Here is a 12934-nt window from a genome sequence, read left to right as displayed (position 1 = left end):
ATATTTTGTTAACGGTGTATGTGTTTTTATAAAATTTTATTCGAATTTTACTTCAAAAATATATGCCCTAAAAGAATGTTAGCATTTTATTTCATTAAATTGCTTAATACTAACAGGATAACAAAAATACAAAGTACCGTATATCAACGAGCAGCACCAACATACGATACACACCCACCTGTGTCCCCGCGAGCCCCCCGCGAAAACCACGCCAAAGCCCATCCCCCCCCTTCCGAGTCTCATCCACGACGGCTCATCCCCCACGAGGTAGATGGTCGCGGCTTTCCCCTCGCCGCGCGAACCCTATCGACCCGATGCTCCGCAGGATGCTCTTTATCTAGACCCCGCGCGCTCTATGTATTCTCCTGCTGCCACAGAGGGCGCGCCGTCGACGAAACAACGGAAAATCAAGCGACGCAGTGACAAAACATGACAGCGGTCGCCTATTGGCCGCGGCAGGAAAACGGAGAAGAGGAGAGAAAAAAAAGACGGCAGTATGGAGAGTGACAAGTGCGGGGGAGAATCTGTGTCTTATTGTCTGCCCAAGTTTTGCGAGTGAGACGGTGGATGTATCGCGAACCGAAACGTCGTGCTCGCGAACTTTTCGTCGAAATAGTAGCGATTCCTAAAAAAGCCAGCAGACAAGGCAGATGAAGACGAGTTGGCTGTAGCTTCTCGACGACGGCCGGCACAAAACAATGAGGTCTAAATCTGTCGCTAGAAGGGTGACTTCTCAAGGTAAGTGGTTTTACCCCACTTTCACGGTTATGTCGAATTGTTTTGCATTTAAAATTGTACCGGAATTTTCCTCATAGGAATTTATTGCTCTGTAATTGCCATCTGTAATATTTGTTTTATCTCTTGCTTTAGACAGTGAGCATCGACTTCGTTTTGCTCGTTATTTTATGAAAAATTCGTGGAAGCTGTTTTTGATTGTACCTCTCGCATTTCCCATAATATCTTTAAAAATATGCGGAAAAACTGCGATTACTTACGTCTTGCATTTTTTATTTGCTCTCTGGTATTTACGTATATTAGTTTCCAAAGTTTATAAGAAAATGATAAACAAAAAAGTTGTAAAGATTGTTAAGAAGCACAATTTAAAATTACGTTGAAATATACAGGGCGCCTCAAAAAACGGAGCCGGATAAAACACACTTTTTTAAATAAATTCATAAGATTTATTGTCCTGTCAGTAAATAAATAAAAACTGAAAACTGAATTAATTCATAAGATGTTGGCTTAATCCATTCTGGGTGTGGGAAATGCAAAACTAAAACCATTGGTCATTTAATATGTGGTGTGAAATAATTTTTTTTTAAGTTATTAGACCCTGTTTTAGCAAGCCACTTAACGAGCCCAGATGCAGAAAGATTTACCACAATTGAGATGCAACAATTGTAGTTTCGACAAGATGGAGCTCCTCCGTATTACCATCGAAAAGTTAGAAAATTTTTAAATAATCATTACCAACAGAAATGGATTGGTACAGGTGGATTCATTGGAGTGTTAAAGATCGTATTTATGGGAAACCTTTATAAGCAATACCAGAAGTTGTGCAAAATAGGATCCAGAACGACAGGAGAATAACACCGTTTATACTAGAAAGAAGAACATTTTTGCATATTTTGAACATTTTTTATTTAAAAAAGGTATTTAAATTTCTTGAAATTTCATTGAATTTAAAATTTGGTAGTTATTTTCTCCAAAATTGCTAGTAACTCTCTGCTGCTTTGTCTACATCTCCAAGTTCTTTCTCCTGTTCATTTTCAGAATCCTGTTGGCTAATGGTTTTGTCATTTCCAACTAATATTATAGCAATAGTCTTAGCCAGAAAGAAGGGTAACTATTGCAAAAGTGAAAATAAATCGCGAAGTATTAAAAATAGGTATATGACATACTTGACAAAAGGTATTTGTGAGATCTTTCAGAAAAAATATATAAATTTAGGAAAATTGAGATTTTTCAATTTAAAATGATACAAATATATTCGTTTATTTTGAAACTTTGTAGCCTTTCATTAAATTCCGTTTCCGTTTCTTTTACGCCACCTTCAAAAAATTTTTTTTAGAAAAATTAAAATATTGGAAAAAGTATTAGGTTTGGGTATGTATATGTATGTACGTATATGTACGTAATAACAAAAGTCGAAGAATTTCAAAACGAATTTAAAAAAAAAACTTTAAAAATAGGGTGCATGTTTTATTCGTTACGTTTTTTTTGAACCGACCTGTGTACTTTAAAATATTTTTAAATTGTGCATTCTAACAATCATTTCGATCATCAACTTTTATATTTACCATTTTCTCATAACTTTTGAAACCAATGAGATAATGAAGTTTATTCTTTCGTTCACTCACCCTGTATATATCTGATCCAAAAATTGTTTTAAAGGTTTTATTTGTGATTAAATAATGTTCGATAGATAACCCAAACCACTTCAAAAAACAATTTTATGATATACTTAAGCGTTCATTCTTCTAATTTCTAATTATAATTTTAATTTCCAGAGTGGGAGAATCTACGCCTAAACCGCATTTCTATATAAAATCTTTTTGTTATAAGGTACGATAAACCCTGTATACAATTTTAAAAAAGTGTTGGAATGAAAACATAAAGTCGAAAAAGTTACAAGATTTTTGTAGCTTTAATTTTTGTGACAGCTCTATAGACACAATTCGACAGCATTGGTGAGCTTTAGACTCGCTTTCTGAACTGAATTTTTAATCACCCCGTGCTAGTATCATTTTTAAAAAAAGTAAATGAATCTCGAATATACAACGATTTACTGAAAATGTACAATATATTTTTTTAAATATTTAATACAAATGCCTTCGCAAGTCACCTATTGTATAATACGACTTCGTTTACCTAATATATAGTAATAACAATTGGCGCCCAAAATCCTTTTCTAAATTCAAACGCATAAGGCATTAATTGTAGTGAAAACTATCAAGTACTCTGCAGACTGGGTCCTAAAACCGCAGCTGCAAGAAACAATAAAAATTTCGAGATCCAAAGAACGATAAATTATACTTAAAAACAAAAGATTCTGTAAGCCCGAAGCTTATATCAGAGGCTGCTCGGACTGCGCTCGTTTGGTATATATAATATAAACAATCACGTCATTTTGACGCTTTTTAAAAACTTTTCCGCTTCATTTCATTATTTATTAGCCTAATGTGATTACAATATATCCAGTTGTGCCTGCGTTTGTCAAAGTTACCATGTTATTGCATTTCTTCGTTCCGTTTTTTTAATCTTTAATTTTACCATCGGGACGTATAGTCGCTTATATTTACGCTAAGTGTGCAAAATATAAAAAAAAGAAAAAGTCAAAATGATTAATTCAGATTTTAACATTTCATTATTTTTATTTAGGTTCTGTTAATTATAAAATTGGAACTTAATAAATCATGTTTGTTTCACGTGACATCGGCGTTCATTATTTTATTGGAATTCACCAAGAGAAAATAAAAGCTTCATATTTTACAGAATTTAAAACAAAAATAAATTTATACCAGTATAAGACACAAATATATAAAAATAGTGAGGTCTTTTTAGCTGTGTCACTCGAAACATAGGATATTTTTAAATTTTAAAAGATCTTTTCAAATATTGTCAATGTTTCACTAGAGTAGAATGTTCACTACTTCTTACTTTCAAATTTGAAAGACGTTTTAGATGTAAACGCAAATGTTAAATATAAGACGCCATCTTGGTTTTTGACGTAAACAAATAGCATCCAAAGTAGCCAAAGCCTTATATTTTTGAAATCGAAATGGTAACAAGATAGCGTCGTTCCGAGCTAATTCGTCCCAAGTTACATAGAAAACATCTTTCTAAATTTAAAAACAGCAATTAGGAAAGCTTTTTTTTTTCTTTAAATGTTAGTTATTGTTAGTAGAAACGACGAATACATATTATATAAGATAAACTATAACGTAGAGTGTAATGTATATGACGATGCTATCGTTTCGCTCATAATGATTGTACATACGCTATTAGATATATTACAAGCAAAAATCTAAAGCAACAAAAGACAATAACAAATATTAAAATATAGTCTAGTTTGAAGCGATGGCCTGTGGTTAAATATTAATGCGAGAATTTCAGTGCCCGACTGCCCCCCCCCCCCCTCTTTTTTCAAATAAAAAAAGGACGCCACTGTTCAGAACGAAGAAGAATCGTCATCCGGCGTTACAAAACAATAGTAAACAATCCTCCTCTTTTAATCGCGACTTTTGCGTATCCGGTATCCTCATCAAAAAACTTAATGGGAAACATCGCCGAAAGGGCCTTTAGATATCTTAGACAGATTATATTCTGGACGCATCTTGCCTACCTACGGTATCACTTTACATCGCGGCCGAGATTCTATATATAGGTACCGTTTTGTCTTTCTATTCGGGATCTTCAATGAATATCCTGGCCATTCACGACACTCGCGTTTAATTGTACTAGAAAGCCGCAAGAGTTCGAGGACTATGGGATACTATCTCTTTGGGGGAAGTAGGGTCATTGAATAGACATTCAGAAGTGTTTTTCACCGCATTTTCAGAAAATTCACCGCTGTGCGACTAGTATAAGCCCTGCAAATTTTGCATTTACAATTTTTTATAATGAAGTTAAAAATAAAATACTAAAATGAAAAATAAAAAAATAGCCCTCTCCTCAAAACGGAGGTGTTAACTCAAGTAAATAAACGAGAAATTTCAGTAATTGCAGATACACTGAAAATATTCCCGAATATGGAGACATTATTTTGAGTTTTTATTTCTTTGGCTGACTTATGTTGGGAATAAGATCGAAATGCGGTTTTCACTGATGTGGTGGTTATCTTTTGTTGTAATAAAAGTGATTGTATTTAATATTTTATTTGTAGTGAAGTCGCAAAACGCCCTCTAGCGGCGATACAAATAATTGAAATCAATCTGCTCAGGGCAGAGTTTATGTCCTAACAAAAGCCCTTTTCAAGAACTCCAAATGCGTTCAGCCATTTTGAAGTTATTGACATTTATTTCTCTAGTTCTCAAAAGACTGGATTTACAATTCAAAAATGTGATTACGTCCTCTGGCGCCTCTTCTATAAACTTAAAAATAATTTTCAGCATTTTCACTTAGCTTCTTTGGCCATAAGGTATTTCACCCCAAGTCTTTACAATTCCTTTTCGAAGGAGTGTCGAGTGCCTTTCTTCTTAATTGGACACCATTTGTATGATTTTATTTGAAGAAATATAATATTTTCTATGTTTAGTATTTGATTGATTATTCATGTTACTAATTTTAGGACATCCTGTATTGTTGTCATAGTTTTTGAGTTAAGGCAATTTATTTCTGATGTAACAGTGATGGCCGCACATAAAATTTTAACAAAATGCATATATTTATTATACAAAGTGGAGCGGATGCATAAAACGTATATCTGCGGCCATAAACACCTTACGATTATGTGCAACGTGCTTATTGCAAAAAACCGATAAAATCCATATCTGCAGAAAACGCGAAACAACATTTCCACTCCATACTCGCGATAAGCGAACAATTTCCACTTAGGATTTTATTGAGTTTTATCCGAAAAATAATGCAATGTTCGCCTTTACTACTTTTTGTAAATCGGAATCTGATGATGAAAGTTGGGCGTTATCGAGACGAAACTGCGAAATTGAAACGAGTCATGCAAAAGTTGCTCAATTTTAAGAGCATACTTTAAAATTGTTTAGAATTTGACAGTTAATTTACTTTTAAATAGAACAGCGCATATATTATTTTCTATTTTTTATTTAAATTTTGGTAAAAATTGTCAGTTTTCACATATTCAAAGTTTTATTTTAATAATATATACAGGCTCAATGTAAAAAACGCAAAAAATATTAAAATTCTAATGCAAAAAACTGTTCCAAGAAACAAATATTGGACATTCGCCAGCTTTATTATTTGGAAATATCGAAATCTTTACGGAGTAAAAATTAGGCATAAACAGGGAATTAAGAATTATTCAACAAGATGGAACATTTATTTTGAATTTAGCTTCGTATCATAAACTTCGTTTTTCAACGCGCTATACATAGTTCGTTACTTCTAAATATATAAAGAATACAAAAGTTTCAAAAACTTGTTAAAGACTGTGTAGTTAAAAAAAGTGCAATGAATTAATTAATTTAAGAAGAAGACCAATTTATTTATTATCACTGCAATAGTTGGGTTATAATATTTGGTAAATCCACAAATATGATTTACCAAATTAATTTTCGATTTATAAATCAATAACTTGTAGTTTGTACTTTGTACTAAATTTGTATACATGTATTACAATTCTTTCATTTGTACATAATATTGTCCAGGTGTTCCGAATAAAGAATTTTTTCATTTTTCAATTTCCAGCTAGCTATGGCAGTAAAACTGGTCCCCAATTTTGCAAAATTGAAAGAAGTAATGCAAAAAGAACAAAAGCTATTAAATAATTAAATTAAATGTTCAAAATGACCCCTCTAAAGTTCTCCATCGTCCTGCGGAAAACGAATCTACTTCAGTAGAGGCTGTGCCTCATTTTCTGTTATCGCCCTAGCTAACATGGTTTATCTAATCGCGTCTATCCCTGTATACATTTTCTTGATGGTCTTCCATTTCTTCTTCTGTGTGTTGACTCATGTTCCATGACTATCTTTGCCCATCTTTTAAGGTTCATTCTCCTTACGCCATAACACAAAAGTTTTATATCTACTGTATCTGCGCTAGTGAATACTCTGTTCCAATTCTCGTTTGCTCATTATTTATATGTTCTATTCTTGATTTTCTACACCCCCTACGCGAAACGTCTATTTCAATCTTTTTTTTTTCTCTTCTTGTGTATTCAAGATAGTCATTTTTGTTGCTAATCTGATTTTATTGGTTAAAATTGAATTAAATTGTAATTTCCAGATATTTAAACTCCTTCCATCTTTTGATTTCGTGAATTTTTAGTCTCGGTCTTCTAATTCTCCTATATTTAGATACTTCCTAAACAAAAAATTGTCTACGGTCGCTATACCAGTTTCATTATTATTAAATCTTAGACAATTCGCATCGAACATCCCATCAAGAGCCTGGTTAATAATAAATTCATAACGTCCCGATAAAGAGATGGCGCGAAACCGAAAGGTCGCTTAAAAGGATCGCATTGTTGGGATAAAAGAAATAAATATTTATAGAGATCGGTATATAGGTATAATAAAAATTAAAAAACGGTTTGTCAACGTGATTATTTTTCGGGTGTCTGTTATTTTAGAGCAGGGAACTGAATCCGTTAGAACAAGTCGCGATATTTCATTGACGTGCCCCGATACGCTACTGGATCGCGATCGATCCGTATAATTATTATTAAGCTCGTGGGAAAATTTTTGACGCGGCGCCGTGTGCAAATATGCATTTCAATAATTAATATTTCGACAATATGGTACGTTAGTTACGCTAGGTACGTTTTTTTTTATTTGCTATTTGTTTGTTTGCCATTTGATAAATGCAAGATAAAATAATTTTTTCTACTCCCGTCTGTAAAATACCTACTTACCCACCGATCTAGCGTGCGGGAAGCGTCACTTTACCACATCAATTTCGTTTCCCATAAATCCGAGCCTCTTCGGACATTTCCGGGATTTTACCGCACAGTTGTTTTCGGAGATATTTCCCACGCTTTGAACTTTGACGTTTGTCAATTCCGACGGTCATGTCAGTGAATGTATTCGTGTTGTTTTGTGAAAATGTAACCAAAAACTAACGGTCTTAGAAAAAGTATAGTATGCAACAAGTTCGGTAAACTTTTTAACTCACTCGTTTATTAAAAACTCGCTCCGCTGCGCTCCGTTCGTGTCAAATAAACTCGTGAGTCAAATGACGTTTACCGCACTTGTTGCATAATATACTATTATAATAACGAGGCTTTCTTTCTGATTAACAGCAAAGCAAATTTGCAAGGAAGGCTGTATGTTGGCAATAAGGAAGTGGAGATAGTGAGCGAGTGATAATATCCGGGTACCATGTTGATTGAGGCTGGAGGACACTCGAGTGAAACAAGATCGAGAATAAGTGAAGCTAGAGGTGTATTTACCAATATGAGGAAAGTATTTTGCTGTACAGATATAGCCATCAGACTTACAAATGTTATGTTTTCTTAACCAAAAGCAAAATACATAGCAAACAAGTGCGGGAAGCAGACACATTTCATTGCAGAGGAGAGGAGGAATTTGAGTTGCCGCATAAAAAGCAAAAATCGCCACAATGAGATAGCATATAAATAAGAATCTTTCTTAGAAAAACTACGATTATTATTAAATGTATGATTAAATTCAATTTTAATTTAATCTTCAATTTTTTAAACCAAACTTTTAAAATTTTAAAATAATCTAGTACGAAAAAGCAAAAAGAAACTCCTTATTTAATTTTTAAACTAGATTCCAAACAAAGGAAGCCATTTTTAAAGACAGAGTGTTGAGCAAAAAATAGTTTGTTTCTTGGACCGGAATATTTTTTAAGAGAAAATAATAGGTCCTATAAAACGCCAAGGCATGAAAATTATTTTTATTTTATTTGTTATTTTAGGTTTACAAAAAGCAGGATTTAAATTAAAAAACTTCTATTTCCTTGTGAAAAATGTAGTTTCTGAGTTACGAAAAATTTGCCTTTCCTAATTTGGAAGATATTCTGATTTTTCAATAATTATATTAAGCTATTTTAGTCACGAGTTTGATTTTGCACTAGCCAAGCGAGTACTTAATGCAACTTTCAAGGAAACTTTCTAACAGTAATAAAATGGCGCTTCTGGAATTTCAATTAGACGCTTTGTTTTTTTCAGGACAATCACCAGTGTCAAATGTTAAATACAAAAAATTACCTTTAGATTTTTGGTAATACGACCCTGTTATGTTTATTATAATAAAATTATTGTTGGGATGTTTTAAACTTCGTCGTCGTCAATTTGAATACCTAAATTACGATTCTAAAGTGTGATCTAAAATTATAAGGTTAGAGTAAGTTAAATTTAAGTTTTATTAACTTTAACTTTCAAAGCAGAATCTTAAATACGGCATTGATTTTTTTTGCATAATTTGTGCATTCCATAATGGTTCAAAAGTAAGTTAAATTTAAATTTCATAAGATTCCGTAGACATCTATAATCATAAAACTACTTAAGATTAATATAACATATATTAAATAAAGATATCAGAAGGCTTCAAATAATAAATAAGGTAACAGGACCGTATTGCCAAAAATACACAAGATAATATTTTGTAGTTTATATGTTATAGAAAACAACTTAAACTGGAATAAATTATGCAAAAAATAGGTCTGCTTATAACATTCTGACATTGATGGCGATCCTGAGAAAACAAAACTTTGAATTAGTATTTTAAATATCCCATTTTATTTCGGTCAAAAAGTTGAAAAAAGATGTGACAGTTCGGAAATTACAGGCACTATTTAAAATACAATTTTCCAAGTCAAACTCAAAAAAGTTTCCCATACGGACATTTCAAAAATGGGGCACTTGGACCATAAAAAAAGGCTTCAAGTATCTTTGGATGCGCTCCTCAAAATATTTGGTCTTAAAACTAAACAATGGAATCATGCCAAAAATCTGTGCCGTGGTTGACCGAGTTGGAGTGCGTTCCGATATCTGCGTGAAACGATTAAAATGAAAAATAACCCGCCCGTTTAGGAAAATCGCATTTTCCCGCAACACAAAAAGCACATCGTTCCCGAGAAAGGCGTTCGATTACGGAAAACTGTCAAGTTATAAAGCGCACATGTAAGATATAAAACACGCAATATGGCCATCGCACGCCAGGTTTCCGCCATATTGTCGTCCTTTGTGTCGCCCCCGATGCGAGATTGTCCTGCGGCTCAGGACTTCGCATGTCCGGTCAAGGCGATTACGAAGTCTTGGGAAAAGGCCGATGTAAGTAGTGGGCAAGCGCCACATTTATGCAGGACCCGAAAGCACCAGTGACGTCACGTGTTTTCAAAAGTCTCCAGGGCTTTGTAAGAGAGTAATACAATATTATGGCAGACAAATTTTATGTAGCATAATGCAATTTAAGGATTATATAAGTGTAACGGGTAATAAATACTCGATCAGAATTCTGGGGAGCCTATATCGCTGTATTGTTCGAAAACAATGTTCACCAGACCAACAATTCTTGCCCAAAAACCACTTATAATGTTTTAAAATAAAATGGAAATAAACTGAAAACAACTGGACAGTTTAATTTATCCCGATGGTCCGAAAAAAAAATGTAAATCTGTTCATTTACACGTGTTTTCTTTGTCTTAAAATTCAAACAAAAACTAGGTAAATACAGATTAACTATTGCATCTAACGGAACGTGTAGTGCAGAAACTTTGCTAAAAATGGTTCTAACTCATGATAAGTTTTTTGTTTGTCTTTTGAAATACAGTGGAAAAAAAATGAATGTCACGGAAATGAGTTCCTGAGAAAAACGGATTTTGAAATTTGTTCGAAAATTAGTAGTCAACACAAATGGTACACAAATTGCCGTACAAAAAATACAACATGTCGTTTTAGATGTAGCAAAAAAAAAAGAAAAAAATGAATAGTGCACGTTTAGGGTAAATGCATAAACAAATAATCTAAACAAGCCCTTTTTGATGGTAAATTTAAATACAACAACCAACAAAAATGCAATGTAATTTAATAAAAAATAGAGAGAAATTCAGAAAGTTAATATTAGTATTGTAAACTTTATCTTAACTTAGTTTGTTTTCTTACTAGATATATGTGATTAGGTCTTCGAATTAACAAGCAAAATCCACCCTATGGCGTTTACCCATTTCAGACAAACCATATTTTATATACATAATAATCTATGAGGTCAAGTAGGCCAAATACGCACCAATTTTCGAACCGGCCTTTAACTCTGTTGAGTGTATAGGTCGCATGTCCACTGATTTAAACGCCACCCCTTTCCCTTCACTTATCATCCCCGCGCAGCAAAGGCAGTCTTATAGATATTCTTAGAGATAGCCTGAAATTGCAGAGAACAAAGGTATTAAGCTGCTTATTGCTTTGCCAATAAAGACGACGATTATGTGCAACAATATCCCTTACGAGTTTGCGGCGCATTTTCATTTGAGTAAATTAATAACGTATTTGAAATGGGGTGATGGTGGTAAAATTATAGCACTCAAAAAATTAGGACACACACCGGCAATAAAAGCCGGAGTATACGTTTTCTAATAGAAAAGTATGGTGGTTGTCATTTATTTGTAATTAACGATTGAAATGTTGAATTTCTTATATATTTAAATTATTATTTTGAGGGTGTTTTAAAAATGCTTTTACAAAAAAGCATTGTGCGATGTTTTAAAAGTGCTTTTAAATTTCCCTGTTTTTTTCTAGTTTATTGCAAAAAAATGACATTTTTTTACATTTTCATTTATATCTCTTAGTGTTTATGTGATTTCGTGTAGTGGTATTTTTTCAAAGCTCCCCACTTGATGAAAATCAATGCGCTCACCAAAGTTTATTAAGCCACCGAAACGATGTCCATTAGTTTTATAGGCACTCGTGGAGCCCTAAAATGCTTAAGTGTCTATCTATTCCAGACTAGTCCGAAAGCGTCGTGTTTTGTCACAAAATGCATTGCAAAGCGGCGTGGGGTAAAGTGGGGAGCCCTATTTTATCTCTGTAGGTGGTCACGCGTTTGAGTATGATAGTAAAGTGTCAAGTATACAGGCAGCTGGTTCTTCGTTAATGGCGCCTTGAAGTATTAAAATTTAATCTTGGAGTGTCGTACGATAAAGGGGGTTATAAAATTTTATAAAATTATTGTGGCTGTTAATTTGATAATTTTATTTAGTTAGTGGCCAAATCTCAAGAACATACAACAAATTTGAGCTTACCTCTCAATAAAACATTAAGCATATAAGCTGTAATTCTTTTATTGCAACTTTGTTAACGCTGATGAATTTTTCTGTCGCCAGGTGGATCGAAAATCGTTTTTTCCAAAATGGGGAAAGAAATAATAGAAACAATCAACAATAAGAGAACTGGAATTTCTATATCTACTTATAACTGGGAAAATTAAAACTAGAAATTATCGGACAGATGGCCCTTATTTTAAATCCGCATCACTGCAACCTCGACATACATAAACATAAACAATATTATCCTTGCCTTTTTGGGTCAGCGTTCAATAAATTTTTGATTGTAATTTTGTGACTGAGGTTTTATTGACCTAGCTAGCATATGTTTGATAATTGTATTGAACTCTTATATTGAGCGCACCATGTCTCACAGATTTTTGGGATCGACCACCTAAAGCAATAAAGAAGAAAAAAGTACAAATAATTAAAAAAATAATAAATAATGAAAAATACATGTCATTAACAGACGATGATATTTCAGATTACTTTTAATTATTGATCTGGTCGGTGTAAGGTTAAACAACTGGCAAATGTTTTGTAAACTTTATCAAAACATTCAACAGTCCAAATTTTTGAAACGATTGTGAAAAGTATAGGTGTTGATTCATCAAGCTTTAAAGAAACGCGCCTGCTTACAAAAACGACAATATCCTGGATTAACAGTGAATTATTGATCAATCTTGCCGTCCAGACAATAGTGAACTGGATATGATAAGAAGGAAAATATATTCCCAGATTGTTCCTTACATAGTGAAAGAAATAACAGCATTAGATTTTAAATAAACAAACTAAAATATTTAATATTTATAATGGGTACGAAATGCCAGACAGAATAGAATAGATTGTCTATCTTCCTTTCACTTATACTTCAACCTTGTTCAGCCCTAAATGTCTATCTTCTCACGATTATATTACTTGGGAGTAAGAGAGAGAGAATTAGTTGTACCCGGCATTTATTAGTTTAACTTGTACCCCCATACTTAGAGATGGATTCATATATTTTCTATGTAAT

At 33.2% G+C, this 12934-nt stretch overlaps 1 protein-coding gene across 1 annotated transcript in view; it reads left to right on the top strand.

The window, feature by feature from the left end:
• The first annotated feature begins 552 nt into the window (after nucleotides 1–552).
• The window catches only part of LOC132699181 (histone-lysine N-methyltransferase PRDM16-like), a 152919-nt gene continuing 140537 nt past the window's right edge, over nucleotides 553–12934 (top strand). Inside the window, exon 1 of the mRNA XM_060665752.1 lies at nucleotides 553–738. Coding sequence (XP_060521735.1) covers nucleotides 699–738 — 40 coding nt within the window. The 5' untranslated portion in view covers nucleotides 553–698. The remainder of the gene's footprint in view (nucleotides 739–12934) is intronic.

The sequence above is a fragment of the Cylas formicarius genome, unplaced genomic scaffold (genome assembly GCF_029955315.1).
Source record: "Cylas formicarius isolate icCylForm1 unplaced genomic scaffold, icCylForm1.1 PGA_scaffold_3__17_contigs__length_32017465, whole genome shotgun sequence".
NCBI classification, from domain to species: domain Eukaryota; kingdom Metazoa; phylum Arthropoda; class Insecta; order Coleoptera; family Brentidae; genus Cylas; species Cylas formicarius.
Note: the sequence above shows the minus strand (reverse complement) of the source record. Positions and strands in the feature narration are given on the sequence as shown.